Source organism: Pituophis catenifer, unplaced genomic scaffold (genome assembly GCF_029215685.1).
Source record: "Pituophis catenifer annectens isolate HBS135680 unplaced genomic scaffold, rPitCat1.0.hap2 SCAF_1, whole genome shotgun sequence".
Taxonomy (NCBI): domain Eukaryota; kingdom Metazoa; phylum Chordata; class Lepidosauria; order Squamata; family Colubridae; genus Pituophis; species Pituophis catenifer.
The window spans coordinates 258,368,679-258,385,939 of record NW_027256881.1 but is presented as its reverse complement, the minus strand read 5'-3'; the positions used below and the strand labels follow the sequence as shown (position 1 = coordinate 258,385,939).

The following is a 17,261-nucleotide window of genomic DNA, read 5'->3' as shown; positions in this document are numbered from 1 at the left end:
AGTAAATTGGCTCCCTCCTCTTTCTGTTGACAGAAGCCATTCCATCAATGCAGAAGGAACTCATTGTATAGCAACTTAGAACGAAGGAGAAATTTCCTGACAGTTAGAACTATTAATCAGTGGAACAACTTGCCTCCAGAAGTTGTGAATGCTCAAAGACTAGAAGTTTTTAAGAAGAAATTGAATAACCATTTGTCTGAAGTGGTGTAGGGTTTCCTGCCTGAGCAAGGGGTTGGACTAGAAGATTTCCAAGTTCCCTTCCAACTCTGTTATTCTATTCTATTCTATTCTATTCTATTCGATTCGATTCAATTCAATTCAATTCAATTCAATTCAATTCAATTCTATCTGATGTAACTTTTGCAAAGCATTCTATAATTCTATAATAAGAGCCTTGGTACTACAGTGGTTTAAAGCACCCTGTTATTAACACAGCTGCCTGCAATTTACTGCTGGTTCGAATCTCTCCAAGGCTCAAGGTTGACTCAGCCTTCCATCCTTTCTAAGGTAGGTTAAATGAGGACCCAGTTTGTGGGGGCAATAAGCTGACTTTGTATAAATATACAAAAGTATGAAGGCTATTGCTTAACGCACTGTAAACCGCCCTGAGTCTCCGGAGAAGGGCGGCATATAAATCAAATTAAAAAAAAAAAAATTCTCATTTTATACTTCATTTTAATTATTTAGAATGAATTGGGGGTCATTGGTATATATTCATATAGAGTCAACATTTTACCTGATATTCTTCTTTTAGTTTATTCAACTCCACCTCAATTCTGTTACTTCTTTTGGTCTGTCTGCAGAGCAGTTGCTGCATATGTTGTAGAGAAGCCATAATCTCCTTGTTTAATAAAAAAAAGAAAAGAAAAAGTGCAATACTTCAGGTTAAAGGATTACTCTGTGAAGTTCCCTATGATGGAATCATTAAATACATGTGTGAGGATATGTGTGCATGCATGCATGTACAGTCAGGTCCAGAAATATTGGGACATCAACACAATTCTAGCATCTTTGGCTCTATACACCACCACAATGGAGTTGGAATGAAACAAACAAACACAATGTGCGTTAACTGCAGACTCAGCTTTAATTTGAGGATATGTACATCCAACTCAGGTGAACGGTGTAGGACTTACAGCAGTTTGTATATGTGCCTCCCACTTATTAAGGGACCAAAAGTAATGGGACAATTGGCTTCTCAGCTGTTCCATGGCCAGGTGTGTGATATTCCCTCATTACCCCAATTACAATGTGCAGATAAAAGGCCCCGAGTTCATTTCAAGTGTGCTATTTGCATTTGGAATCTGTTGCTGTCCACTCTCAAGATGAGATCCAAAGAGCTGTCACTATCAGTGAAGCAAGCCATCATTAGGCTAAAGAAACAAAACAAACCCATCAGAGAGATAGCAAGAACATTAGGCGTGGCCAAAACAACTGTTTGAAACATTCTCAAAAAGAAGGAATGCACCGGTGAGCTCAGCAACACCAAAAGACCTGGGAGACCACGGAAAACAAGTGTGGTGGATGACCGAAGAATTCTTTCCCTGGTGAAGAAAACACCCTTCACAACAGTTGGCCAGATCAAGAACACTCTCCAGGAGGTAGGTGTAAGTGTGTCAAAGTCAACAATCAAGAGAAGAGTTCACCAGAGTGAATACAGAGGGTTCATCACAAGATGTAAACCATTGGTGAGCCTCAAAAACAGGAAGGCCAGATTAGAGTTTGCCAAACAACATCTAACAAAGCCTTCACAGTTCTGGAACAAGATCCTATGGACATATGAGACTAAGATCAACTTGTACCAGAGTGATGGGAAGAGAAGAGTGTGGAGAAGGAAAGGAATTGCTCATGATCCTAAGCATACCACCTCATCAGTGAAGCATGGTGGTGGTAGTGTCATGGCGTGGGCATGTATGGCTGCCAATGGAACTGGTTCTCTTGTATTTATTGATGATGTGACTGCTGACAAAAGCAACAGGATGAATTCTGAAGTGTTTCGGGCAATATTATCTGCTCACATTCAGCCAAATGCTGCAGAACTCATTGGACGGCGCTTCACAGTGCAGATGGACAATGACCCAAAGCATACTGCAAAAGCAATCAAAGAGTTTTTGAAGGGACAGAAGTGGAATGTTATGCAATGGCCAAGTCAATCACCTGACCTGAATCCCATTGAGCATGCATTTCACTTGCTGAAGACAAAACTGAAGGGAAAATGCCCCAAGAACAAGCAGGAACTGAAGACAGTTGCAGTAGAGGCCTGGCAGAGCATCACCAGGGATGAAATCCAGCGTCTGGTGATGTCTATGCGTTCCAGACTTCAGGCTGTGATTGACTGCAAAGGATTTGCAACCAAGTATTAAGAAGGGAAAGTTTGATTTATGATTATTATTCTGTCCCATTACTTTTGGTCCCTTAACAAGTGGGAGGCATATATAAAAAAACTGCTGTAAGTCCTACACCGTTCACCTGAGTTGGATGTACATACCCTCAAATTAAAGCTGACAGTCTGCAGTTAACGCACATTGTGTTTGTTTCATTCCAACTCCATTGTGGTGGTGTATAGAGCCAAAGATGTTAGAATTGTGTCGATGTCCCAATATTTCTGGACCTGACTGTATATATATAAAGTTGACATCTTAAATTTTAGTATATATATTTTAAGCATGCATGCATTTTATTTGTGCCAATTGTTAAATAGGAGTTTATAATCTAGTCTTTCATAAGAAAATGTTGCTTATCTGTAACTGGTTCTTCAAGTGGCTAGCTGTACATTCACCTGTACTGATACTGTGCCTGCATAAAGCTATTGCCTGGAGCCTTGCCTAGCTTCCTCTATCCTCAATCTTCTAAAATTCTAAAATTAATGTGCAATTAATACAGAAAGAGTAGACTACATGATTATATACTAATAACCTACAATTATAGATAAGTATTCTTCTTCATCATAGTCTCTGTGCATCACACAGATAAATAGCAAATTTATTTAAAAGATTAAGGAAGTGTTTTTATTAAGTCAACACAGAAAAAAATTCATTCAAAAGATGCACTGTCTGGGCTTGAATATTTCTGATATAATACCTGAGAAAATGTGTGACCAAACTGTGTGGATGCAGAAAAACAGTCAAGGGAATAGCATACAGCAGTGATTAATTCATGTGTACACAAAAATGTCACACATACATACGTATCTATATACAAGCACACATGCACATTTGTCTTTAGACCTTTCCTGTTCTGCTGTAAAGAGAGGAAATAATTCAACTCCTGTGACAATTAATTCCACAATATGGGCCCCACCACATTGAGAAAGCAGAAACATAACCTGTTTCTCTTCTTTGAGTCTTGCAATTTCTTCCGTGATTTTTCCATTTAAATCTACTTCCTATAAATAAAATAAGCACATTGATATCAATTCCACTGGTCCCTTTAGTTGGTTAATGTTTACTACTGTACTCAATAGTATGCTTACTTTAATATACAAGAAATGTAACATGAACTTAAAATCTTACACTATGTAGGAGGTATTAAGCAAAATTATTTAACATTCAAGTCATAAGTACATTAATTACAGCTGCCTAAAATATAAAATTTAAAGTCACCTTTTTAAAATAAGCACAACCTCTTTTTCTAAATTATCAAGAAATATTAGAAAATACCACTGAATTTTTTTGCTGTAGTATTTGTAGCTCCAGTTCCTTTGCTTTTACATTGAGATCTTCTTCCACTTTATATTGACAGGTAACCTTGGATTTTATCACATCTGATGTAACTTTCCTTAGTTCCTTAATAAATAAATATTAATTAAAAATTCATGTATGCAACCTGGATGAAAAGTTATACTTAAATTAATGCTTTTCTAAAATGACCAGAAGCAAGTTAGATCAACTCACTTACAGCAGTGATAGATGCATCATTGGAAAACTTGAAAGATCAGGTTAGGAACAGATCATCATGGAGAAAATCTATTGAAATGATCTACTGCATAGGATCATGAAAATTTGATACCTACTTCATCAGTCAAACAGAAAGACCAAGCACATTATTGGCATTAATAGAAGTTTGGAGAACTAGTTTGATCTGCAGATTAACTGAATTGGGAATGATCCAGCTTTAGGCACATAAACCAGCTAGCTGACTTTTGGCCAGTCACTCTCTCAGTCCTAAGAAGAAGGCAAGGGTAAACCACTTTCAAAAATGTTGCCAAGAAAACAAAATACACTTGTAACTGAGAGCCAATTTTGATACAGTGGTTAAAGACATGAAACCAGGACCTGGAAAACCTCTTTTGGCAGAAGCAGCCAGGTGACTTCGAATGGCATTCAGTCATTCTCTCTCAACAGTGGCCCACTATTTTTGAAAAACCTTGGGAAGAAAACTGAAGGGACTTGTCCAGGCAGTTGCCAGGAGTCAAGACTAACTCAAAGCCAATAATAATAATAATAATAAATTTGGAAGGACTTGATAGGTAGATAAAATGCCAAATCCAGTCTAAACATCTGGCAATTGTGCAATAAACTATCATCATCAACATCATTATCATCATCATCATCATATAAACAATGACATCATTTCAGAAGTGATATTTATGATTAAATATATGCTTTCTACATTCACCCATATGCTATCTACATCGTTCTTTTTTTGTTTGAACACTACTAGAAATACTACTGGAGAATGCTAAACAGTTTCCTCTGTACTGTATAGTATTGCCATATTACTAAAAGATCTGCCAGGTCTTCCTGATCTAAATGGAGCAAATCAATCAAAGAAGAAACATCATCAACTATCTAATGATTTAGCTCTCTTTGATACTTTTAACAATGAAAAATTGGATATAATTTATATTATTAATATAAATAATTGTTGATCTCATAAGGATTAAACATGCCTAGTCCAATTTACCTGAATTATGTCTAAAGATTTAAAATATAAAAATGCATTAAAATATGGTATTGTTTGCAGTTCCTTTTACCTTATTCCTTCCATTTTCTACCTAGGTTATTCACAGCAGCTAATGCAGCAAATAAACAGTACATGCTTTGAGCTTATTAAATTACCAAGTATAGATCTCAGAGTCATAAATATTCCATCTTTCCATACCTCTTCCTTTTTTTTATGGGGTAGCCTGTTTAATATCTCTCTCTCCTTGAGTGTTCTGACGTTTACTTAGACAAATAGCAAAGGTTATGAATGCTATTTGTAGATAATATCAGGAATTCTTCATAATGGCATAGCATTGAATCAAGTATTCAAATGGTGGTAGCTTTATCTAGGAGGAACTAAGTTTGGTCTGTTTAACTTTTCTTCATAAAAATGGAATTCCCCTTATCACAGTCCAACAGTTTAACTGTTCTGGACAAAATCATAAAACAGTGGAAAAATAGAAATAAATATTCCAGTTGCTGAACTTCATGAATATAAGGTTATATAAATACAGCTACTTTTTAAGGAAAATTATTTCAGTCATAGTCCGACAGAAGGTGATGTTACAAAGAGAAACTATTTCTAACCTATAGTTCTCTTCAAATGCTGATGCTGAAGTGCATGCAATGAAGCTATAATATTTTTTTTAAATGCTATTGGACAGTAGAATCAAAATAGCAAGCATGATATTTCTTCTGTTTGCTCTTGCCTAACAAGCATTGCCAAAATGCTGGACTTCCTGACATGACATTTCCTTTTTTAGAAGACACGTATAAGGTTTTGTGGTGGCTTATCATCCTTTGCTCTAACTGAGTAGTGCTTTATATGGCATCTTCTACTCCCAGAAGGTGATAGGCCTCTCCCCATTAACTAACAAGCAGAAAGAGAGAGGTGAATGCTAAATCAAATATATTTGGAAAGGAAATTATTTGCCAAGAAAACTGCAGGGAGTTGTCCAGGCAGTCTCCAAAAATTGAACAGAGGGTATATGTGTATGTGTATAGCAGTGTACAAACAGGTATTAAATATCTTATTTATATACAGCTGAGATATGATGGCATAGTGGTTAGAATGCAGTATTGGAGGCTAATTCTGCTGCCAACTGCCAGCAGTTCAGCAGTTAGAGTCTCACAGGTTCAAGGATGACTCAGCCTTCCATCCTTCCAAGGTCAGTAAAATGAGGACCCAGATTGTTGGGGACAATATGCTGATTCTGTAAACCACTTAGAGAGGGCTGTAAAGCACTGTGAAGTGGTATATAAGTCTAAATGTTAATGCTAGTGCTATAACTTGTTCTATGTTCTTTCGGTAAAACAGGCCATGTGCAGCAGCATTGGTGATGGGAGGCCATATCCACCATCTTTTGACCTTTCCATTGTGGTTTATTTTTATTTTTTTATTTTATTTCCAATTTATATACCGCCCTTCTCCCTGAGGACTCAGGGCGGTGTACAGCCAGAATTAAAAACATGAAATACAAATATTAAAAAACAATTAAAATATATATAAATTTGGCCCAAAAATTAAAAAATCACCAACCAATTAAAACATTTAAAAATTTCTTCTTAAGCCAGCCCGGCTTGCTGGAAAAAGTGGGTTTTAAGGGCACGGCGGAAGGCACTGAGGTCTTGGATTCTCCTTATCTCTGGGGGCAACTGATTCCAGAGGGTAGGTGCCCTGACAGAGAAGGCCCTCCCCCTGGGGGTCACCAGCCTACATTGTTTGGCTGATGGCACCCTGAGGAGGCCCTCTCTGTGGGAGCGCACGGGTCGATGGGAGGTTGTCAGTAGCAGCAGGTGGTCTCGAAGATAGCTAGGCCCGATGCCATGGAGCGCTTTAAAGGTGATAACCAACACCTTGAAGCGCACCCGGAAGACCACTGGGAGCCAGTGCAGCTCGCGCAGGAGCGGTGTTACATGGGAGCGCCATGCTGCTCCCGTCACTACCCGCGCTGCTGCATTCTGGACCAGTTGGAGTCTCCGGGTGCTCTTCAAGGGGAGCCCCATGTAGAGAGCGTTGCAGTAGTCAAGGCGAGAGGTGACGAGGGCGTGAGTGACTGTGCACAGGGTTGCACTGGCTGCACTACAAAAAGCAATAGCAAGACCCAAGACAAAAATTAAATCTGACCACATCTAGGTTGCATTTGATTGTAATGAAAATTAAGTAGAATTAATATGTTCCCTACACATATGTTTCACCATTCCCCTCTTTAAAAAATTTAAAGTTTTTAATTGATAACTTTTAAATGTTTCATCCAAGAATTTCTGAAGCTACATGAAGTTCTGAGGCCATAAATTATATATACCACTGTTATAAAATAACAATCCTATTTTTTATCAAATTAAATGTTACCATATTTTCAAGAGTCACCATGGCATACATCATAAAATATATTCTATTATATAGCAAAATATTGAAAGTACAATAATCAGCAATAACAATAATTAAAAAAAACAATGTCTCACCAAATCCTATGCTCCAGTAAAAGCATTCACATTATATTCTATTCTAAGCCTTAAGACAAAAAAAAAGTGAGACTAGCTATTTCATCCTAGGCACAAAGCAAAAGAAGATTATTTATAGCATAGATACAGAAAAACAGTTGGAACTGTCTTCTTAGGGATTACTGTTTATAACAAATGAGTGGGCAGACAAATCTTGATAACCTGCAATAAATTATTGGCGCTGATTACTTTAACAGGGTTCCCAATCGTTCAGATTATATGTGTTTGGATGCCTTAAACTCACCTGGGATAAAACAAAATGCACTTCATACCTACCTTTTTTAGGTTATTTATCTCAGACTCTTGTGTTGTATTAATTGCTGACAAGTTCTTATTGAACTGAATTGCTTCCACAACTTACATAAGGGATATGAAATAAAAAAATAATATTAAAATATAATCTTCATTGTGTTACTTCACATATTCTACAAAGTAGAATATTTTACATTTATATATACATTTATATATATATATATGTAAAATATATACATTTTAGAAAATGTGTTTGTGAACTTTTTTTCTGACAAAGTAAATCTCTTTTGAAAAGTTAGAAGCAGTCTCCTTTGTTAACATTACTAAGTTGTATTTTATTAAATTGTATCCAGAATGTATTAAATATTTACCATTTTTCTCTAATTTCCCATGAGCACTTTTTATTATTTCAAATTGATTCATTATAACTGCATGGCATTTTTCAAATTCATTCAGTCTTTTCTGATAATCTTCCTTTGATGAATTGTACAATTGCATCTTGTGCTCCTGCAAAAACAAGGAAAATTCTTTGAAATGTTGTATGATGTAATGTCCATAAAACAATAATTCTAAATCCAATTATTCTAATGTTAGCCTCATTTAAATATAGACTTTGTTTCAAACAAACAAGCTTTTGTCTGTAATAATCCAGAGTCAGGCTATATATAAATTAATAATAATAAAAATATATATGGAGCACCACTTGAATACGATTGACATTGACAAAATCACTATCCATCAATTGTAAAAGGCAATGTTACCTGGAACAGCTTACATTCTGCAATGATACTTTTACTACCATCAAATAACAACATCTACCTATCCCAGTCCTTGTAAATAAAAATGCCAATTCTAAACATCTGATTGTGTGTCCAACCATATTAATAACAATGATATCCTCCTGCATCATCTTTTGATTTTTTTTCCAAAGTCTCTGTAAAAACAATGTAGAACAATATCTCATCTACTTTCATTGCACACCTTTGATCAAAAGGGATACAATTTTTCATGACAATAAAAGTCACAAAGAGATGCATGAACACACTCCACGTTCTTCTCTCCTGGACATAATAATCAATCAGGGCAATAAGCAGATTCAAACATAAATTTGAAACCATAGAAATAGATTTACTAAATCATTCCAGTGTACTGTACTAATATTATTTAGATGTTTTGAGCAGCCATCAGAAGTAAAAGCAGTAACAGTCTGTTATTTAACATTTAAAATTACCTTCCGAGTTCTATTAATGCACCCATAAATCTAAAACATACTGTCATTCAATTTTCTTGATGTCATTTACGTTTTTATTCTGATCTTTTTTAATGTTAGTTAAGACTGGTGATCTGTACTGATAACAAAGATATATTTTATATTCTGGCATTATGTCTTCAATTTTTATATTTAAGATATTCCATACAAATAATTTATGGTCTGTCCACAAATTGCATTTAGAGGTATTCTAACTGATTGGATTACACTTGTCCCTCTTTTATTTCCCATTATGTACCTAATTTGATTTTGATATTGTGATATTCATATATAATATATATTATGTTACTTAAAGCTTAAAGGTGCTAGAAATAAAACAAACCTATATTCTGCATCACTGTGTTTACTTAATCCAAAAATTCGTGACCATATTTCTGTTTCCATATTCCCTACATTGTTACACTGATTCCCAAACTTTCTGCACCTATAAATTTATTAATCGCTTCACTCAATTGATGTAGAGATACAAAGCAAGGGAATTCTGCACTTTCCCTTTCAAAAGATTCCCTTTTGTATATCTCTATTGCCTTGACTGATATTCTAAACACTTTAACTTCCTTCCTTTCTCAATTCAGTTCTTGTTCTCTTCTGATTCCAATCTGAGCATTCCAGGCAGTAGTGGGTTTCAAATCCTGTCGCTACCGGTTCGCTCACAGGCACGGGCACGCTCACAACACTTCTGCACATGTGCAGAGACGTCCAGGGGGGTGGATGGAGCCCCCCGCCGCTGCCGTTGCTACCGGTTTGCCTGATCCAGGGTGAACCGGTAGCAACCCACCACTGATTCCAGTGACTTGGAATTATTACCTGACTTACCTGACTTCCTTTCTCTTTCTATAATGAAGGAAAAGACTTTTAGTTGTAGATAGCCTTAGGTAACTTGGGCTTTCCTTATTTTTAAAATACATTATTTTAAAATATACAAAGCTAACCACTTTCCAACATTCTATATTCCAATCACCGGCTAGTAGTACTGTGTCCCTTCTAAATGTACATTTGACATATTATGTCATTTGCCATGAAATTCCTCATTGTCTGCTATTAGAATCCTACATTCTTGATTTATCATCATAAAAAGAGTTGCTGAATACACACAGATTATACATTCTGCTTCCTAAGAATACTTCGCTGGTCACATGTTATTTCTGGAATTAGGTTGTATTAGTATACTGGGGTTAATTATCCAATAAAGATATGGTCAAAACAACCTCCAAAATATTTCCTTGCATATATTGTTCTATTATTTCCTTGGTTGTCAGCTACTCCTGCTTATCTTTTACTCTTGTGCTTAAAATAGCAGTTCCTGCCCTAGGCACAATAAAATGAGGATTAAGCATGGCTGGAATGTTGCATCCACTTGTATGTGCTCTAGAATATTCTCTGCAAGTGAAAAATAATACAACTTAAATTTGTATAATTGTATTTAGTTCACTTTGGATTTTTAAATGCATTACTCTGTGAAACAAACTTGGTTCTTATTAAATATGAAATCTGTAGAACTAGATTTATATATTTATCTCTTTACATTTAAATTTATACTTAATTAAATTTACATGTATTTATTAATTTATACAACCAGACCACTCCTGCAGTAAGATCAATTGCAATCTGTTTTACGACTAAGAAATTCTCTGCTTGATTTTACTTCTGATTAAAACTGGATGAAATGTTCATAGTAGCCATTTATGAATTTTTTTCTTGCCATAGTTGAGAAGAATAAATTCAGGGGTTTTTTTATGGACATTAATATTTTTTTGGAATTTCAACAAAAGTGAACTAATCTCTCTATACTTTAATAGGCATTTACAATGAAAAAAATTATATATACTATAGTTAGAAAAGCTGGGAGGGGGGGGATCCAGAAATATAACATTTAATATAAAATTTCTCTGTTTACAGAAAATCTTCACAGATGACATGACTTATTTTGCTCTCTATATCAGTTTTAGAATTTTGTTGTTGTTACTTTTTTTCTTTTCCTTTTCTTCCTTTTTTTAAAATACACATAATAAATATACCCCCAGGGAAAAACAAGCAAACAAAACAACCTGGAAAAATATTTCAGGGCCTAAGCATGATACATGAAAACATTTATGGCTGTAGTTTTTGACTCAATTGCACCAAAATCAACTAGTTTATTAATATGATGTAAAGACTGGGAAGCCATTATTTTTTAAAAAAAAATACCTTATGCTATACATTGGTGAAAATACATGCTAAGAACACATTTATGTCCTATTTCCTGCTAATAGGAAAGAAAATTAGCAAAAAAAAGTGGAATATATTAATGTAACACCCTTCATGTAGAGCTCTGTTGTCTGTTACAACTGAGTACAAACATTCACACTTGACCATTGAAATAGATTAAGGAACCCTTTCTTTTATGTGCAGAAGTAGTAATAAATTGGATCCAGACAAAAATAGGGACAGTGTTCACTAGAAAAATGAAAGAAACAGGATGAGACATGGATCTCAATCTATGATCCTTTTCCTTTGTTATCTCTTGATGCAGTTTTATTCTTATCAGAAAAGCAAAAACCAGACTTAGTAAGGGAATTGTTACCATACTCCAAAGGCCAGCTTTATGCTTTATTGAACATCTGGTTGTGTCAGAATGGTGTCCTGCCAACAGGTTTGCTTTCCATAGTTATTCAAATAGCATGGTAAAAATTCTCTTCATCATTAAAGTATGATTTCAAACCATCACTAGCCAAAGCACTTGTATGATTCTGAATGTATTTTGTAAATATCAGATTTTATCATCTTTAACATATTAAGAAATTATCAAATAAGTTCCAAATCTACTTTATATCTGATACATTAAAAGTAAAAGTGAAATAAAGTGTCATTTGTAAAATTAAGAATTAAAATGTATAACAGGCATATCTGTATGTGTATGAGTGTGGGTAGTAGAACACAACTTAAATAAAGAATCTAACTTAAAAGTGAAATAGGATAAACACATTTTACATTGCCTTTGATCTTTAACTTGTAGCCTTATCTCTCAGGTCAAAGGACATATTATTCAATTTCACCATATTTTGTGTAAAACCACTGTAGCGTTGAAGATGACTTTCTGTACAAATGTCATGGTACTTAAGGCTAAACTGGACTCTAGTTTTGAGCTTCTTAATTAAAATAACAGTTTATAATGGTCTGACAATATTATCTTTGTTCTTTCCAGTTGAGCAGCAGCAGAATTTTCACAGCTTTTAGTCAATCAAGCTTAGCAGTGTTTGAAAAGCTCTCTTTAAATTCAAACATGATTCAGAGTGGACTGTTCAGGACTCTTATTTTTCTGCATAACAGTGGAAGAAGAAGAACACTACAGTATTTTATATTCCCTTTTTTAAAATCAAAATTCAAATAAAATGCAGGTCTCATATGCATATTTTAATTATAAATACTGCCTTCCAAATAGAAAATAAGATTCATCAAGACACATGTCACTTTAATTCATGTAGCTCTTGCTAATAAAAGATTATTTTATAAATAAAGGTGGCAAATGAGAATGCACAAATGAGAATTTCACAAGAACAAAAAAAAATCAAATACTGCTTGGATAAATAATTTTAAGAAATATTGCGGTAGCATTCAATAAAAAGCTGCTTGAGTTGCCTACCAACCAATGTCAGCGATATACGTATAATCTAATTGTTGCCAGAGTTCTTAATTAGAATTACTTCACATAAAATGCAAAATGTTTGGCATACAGTTCAGCTTTTTCTTTCATGACCAGAGGAAGAGTTATGCTTCCAAAATAACACCTATCCATAAGCTCATAGGATCTCATAGGAATAGAATTTTCATTCATTGAACAAGAGATTAATATTCTGTTTTTTCCTTATAGCACTTACCATTTCATTAAGCTTCTTTTGCAATGTGTATTTTGAAATCTGTTATAATAAAAACAAATAGTTTTATCAATATTTAATTAGCATAACTAATTATGTTAATGCATTTAATATCAGTTAAAAATTATTTGTCATTATACTATTTTAAGGAAATGATTACAAATTTAATATTTTGATGGGAGGTTTAGTACCAAGGTCTAACAGCTTGCAAGCTATTATGCACAACCAAGTCTTCTCTTTTGTGATTAAAAAAATAAAGAATCAGTGACAAAACAAGTCCAACATGAATGCAGAACTCATGACAAAGAAATTTCAGAAGTTTATAAAGTGAACCCATAGCAAGATGGGCAGCAAACAAATTTAATTACTAAATAATAATATCTAAATAACGCTGGCTAAACAATGGTGAATCATGATTAAGAACAGGTAGATTTTTGACTTGCAGAATTTTCAAACAAGTCTCTCCAGGACCAGAATTATAACTAGTCTTGTTAATTTAAAGTATCTATAAACAATCTGAAACAAGGAAAAAGCAATTCCAAACTTGGAATCATAGAAAAATAAATGGACAGGACAGGACCTGACAGGACAGGACATGGTAGAATACAAGATGGACATATGGATGACCAACTTTTCACACTTTTGCATTAAAAAATGGCAGACCATTAGTGCTATCAATCCTATATTGTGATCAGCAGCTGCTATATAAGCAGAAATTTTACAAGTCAATATCTCCACAAACAATATGTTCAAAGAAAGCTAAAGCTAAACCCATTTACCCAAATAAATGTCAGATGTGTCAATAAAATAATAATTAATCTATATTTCAGATATTTTTTATTCTTAAATTGAAAAAAAAGATTTCTCTAGTCCATGTGCTTAGAAATGAAGAACAAATAGCGCAAGAAGGAAACAACATGCATTGGAGGAGCAGCTCCTTCCCTTGCTAGTAAGTGGGATTTAGTTAATATCTATGTTGTAACAGGGAAGAAGTGCAGGTTCTTAATAGCTTTTGTAAAACCATCTGCTTATAGTTGCTGCTATCAGAATTGCATAAGAGTGTGTTTCTATTCTGAATAAAAGAAGCCTGATAACTTTCCTGATCAACTAAGAAAAGAAGTGATTCTGTATGTTTTCTGATATTCAAATATGTTCTATAAAATAGAATATGTGAACTACTTTAGTGCAACTGAGCTGGCTGAAATAAAATTAGAAGTATTTCACTCCAAAGCCTTTGTTATAATCAGTTTAAATAAGATTCCACCACTAGATGATTTTTTTCCCAAGTTTATCTTAGTTAAGAAAAGCTAGGGAGCATTTATTACTTTAAAACTATGTAACATGCTCACCCAACCATGAAGTACACTATATATCACTTCTGCTGTGTCATGAATTGAGCAGGGCATAACAAATCCTTTCAGCCTTTTGCACAGAAGGTCAACAATGTGAAGGAATTTGCTTTTACAATAATCTCAGCATTAACTGGATTATTAAATAAACAAAGAATGACATCAAAATAACCAAGCTATTTATAAAGTTAATGGGAAAAGAGTAATCAGTACAGAATTAATGGCAGATAACATTTTTCCCATTGCGGCAGAGTAAAAAGAAAGAGCATAAATAAATAATGCTTAAAGAATAAGTTTTTAGTAAAATGTCCTATATTCATGTCAAGGTGTGGCTTAAAATTTGGGAATAAATATTTAATAGTGAGAAGTTACTCTGGTTTCATATAGTTCCAAAAGATGTTTCAGAATTCCTTTCTACTTTTTTGCTTGACAGATTTTGTTTTTCTTAAACTTAAAACAGAAGAAGCACATCCAGGTAATAATTTCTATAAAGTAGAGACTTTAATCTAAATTTAATTATTCTAGCATGAATGTTTTGGAAGTTAAAAAAAAGTCTCTCTGAAGTTTTACTCTTGTTGGCAAGAAAAAAAAAATATTTACTTCAGGATTAAGTTCCAGATACAACTGGATTTATACTGCAATTCACAAATTGTAATAATCATTTTATGTCTACTTCAAAAATAAAAAAAGCAAGATAAGATTTCATATAAGTCCATAAGAGATGACTTCTAAAATTCTGTATACAGAGCTGCAGCGGAACAGTTCTCATTTCACCAAGAAGATTGAAACGTCACAAAAAAGTAAGTCTTTCTTTGGTTGTGGTGGTGGTGGTGGTGGTGGTTGTTAGGAATCAGCAATTTCCTTTATGTCCTCAGAATCATTTCTTATTTGTCCAGAACATTATTTGAATGAATGGGGAACTAGTACTTAAAATGAAAATGTTGCAGATCTTGTCCACCCTACTATTGTTTCTTAAAGGTTGCTAAAATTATGTCTGTTCTATCTCACTGCCTTGTTGAGAAACAGCTTTTCATTTTTGTAAAGCGATCTTGAAACTAGAAGTCCTCAAAATTTGAAGACTGTAATCTCTTTAAATATTACATGGATTTCTAAGCTCCATCTCATGAATAAAACACATGAATTCACTGGCATAAGGGTAGGGCATGAAATAAATATAATATTTCCTAAAGCTTTCATCATATTTTGATTTAACTTTACTTTTATTAGTAACAGTAAATTAGCCATATTTAGCTTTTCTCATACTATCCAAGAAGTTTGATTAACTTTTTTAAATGATCACATTAATCTGTATTCTAAGCAATTTAGCTAAAGTGAGATGAAGATTCTCTTTCCCATAGTAGACGCCTAAAAGAAACTCCATATTTTAATCTCATCAAATGAGTAAATCTCAGAGGAATATGATCTGAGTCTATGAGAAGAATCTATGCTTGATTTTATCTGGCTTGAAATATTCTACATTTGTTATATCAATCAGATTTATGATTCATCTGAAAGCAGTCCAAGCACAATCAGACTTACATGATTGCTTCTGATCACAACCTATAGAAATATTTTATAAATTGAAGGCATTGCGTTTGTCCATTCAGAATCAGTTAATATGCTTTGGTATTTAGAGATTCTTGCTCTCAGAGCTTCAGATTGGGAATCTTTCCATCAAAGGAAACACCTTGCTTCTATGGAAGACAATTAGAAATCTCAACTTGTACTTCTGGGTTTTCCAAATATGAATCAAGTGCTTTAATTTACACTATGTGTTTTTTGTCTTCAATTTACTGTTGAACAGATTTGTATTCATTTTCAAATTCAAAAAATAGCGAAAAGACAAAAGAAAAATCTTACTGATGCATTGAAGTTAACTTTAGTTCATGGTTCTTATAGTTCAGACAGAACTACTTGGAGATCTACATATATCCTGTACTACTCTGTGGCATATAGGCTTGACATGATAGTTGTTCTGCTGGTGAGTCAGCATACAGTACTTGGTGAATAAAAGGGGAAAGCAGTTTTAGCCTTGAAAAGTAGTTCTGCCATCACAAAATCTGATGGGCTGACTTGGCTCCTTGCCAGGGGTGGTGTGTGAAGATTCTGAGAAAGGTGTCCCAGTGGTCCAGCCTGATATATGGGTGTTAGGGACTAGAATTCTGGGGTGAATCCACCTCTTTGGTTGCTGTCAGTCTAGATAAAAATTAGAGAAAAAAGGAGAAGAGAGGAAAAGTCTATGCATGGAGTGAACAAAGTGGAGAAATGTTGAGAAAGAAGTTAAGTGTGCAGACTTGTCAGTTTCTGGTCAACAAGGGAGAAGAAAAATCCAGGGACAGCTTCCTTAGAAGAAAGGAAGGGAAGACAACAAGAGTTAGAGCTCCACCCAAGATTCAAAAAGATCCAAAAAGGGAAGAAGGGGATCAGCTGTCAGTGGCAAAGCCCTGATCTCTAGAGAAGAAAATCTTGAGAAACATCCTGCCCCACCAATGGAGAAGCAGTGAGTGTTTGGCTAAGCAGATCCAGAAGAAAGTCAAATTGTGCTGAACACACTGCAGTAATTCAGTCAATTCCTTTCTTTTTGCTCTCTCTCTTTCTCTCTTGTTAGCCCAGAAACAGGGGAGGGAATTGGAGGGAAAAGGGAAAGAAAACAGAGCAACTAAGTAGGACAGTTGAAGGAAGATATAGTCTCTGAGAGGGAGATCTAAGAGGAAACCTGACAGTGAATGAACACCTGGACTTTGTGGTAAATAGTAAACAAACAACAAACCCAACTGTCTTTTTTCTGTGTCCATTACCACTTATATAGATCAAAATATATCTACAGTTCAAAAAGAAAGCGTTATATTGCAATACATTGAGCCAACAATGTACAGGAAATCATGTGCTATGTATCATTCATGACGAAAGTTGTGTGTCTGATTCTGACCAAGTCATGTGTATGAGCTTTTCTTTCTTTGAGAATAGAATTATGTCATGTTCAAAATTTATCAGAACAAGCTCTAATATGACAGAGATATATCACAAAACATCATCCTTTCCAACCTGATGGTAGAGAGATACACTTTCCCTCCCACCTGGAATGGTTTGTGAGGGGCCCGCTTTT

At 34.5% G+C, this 17,261-nt stretch overlaps 1 protein-coding gene across 1 annotated transcript in view; it reads right to left on the bottom strand.

Annotated features, from left to right (window-relative positions):
• Nucleotides 1-17,261, bottom strand: part of CCDC73 (coiled-coil domain containing 73) — a 46,501-nt gene that overhangs the window by 13,839 nt on the left and 15,401 nt on the right. Inside the window, exons 6-11 of the mRNA XM_070957504.1 lie at nt 12,810-12,848; nt 8,054-8,189; nt 7,707-7,786; nt 3,660-3,785; nt 3,326-3,385; nt 737-841 (exon numbers count right to left, since the gene is read on the bottom strand). Coding sequence (XP_070813605.1) covers nt 737-841; nt 3,326-3,385; nt 3,660-3,785; nt 7,707-7,786; nt 8,054-8,189; nt 12,810-12,848 — 546 coding nt within the window. The remainder of the gene's footprint in view (nt 1-736; nt 842-3,325; nt 3,386-3,659; nt 3,786-7,706; nt 7,787-8,053; nt 8,190-12,809; nt 12,849-17,261) is intronic.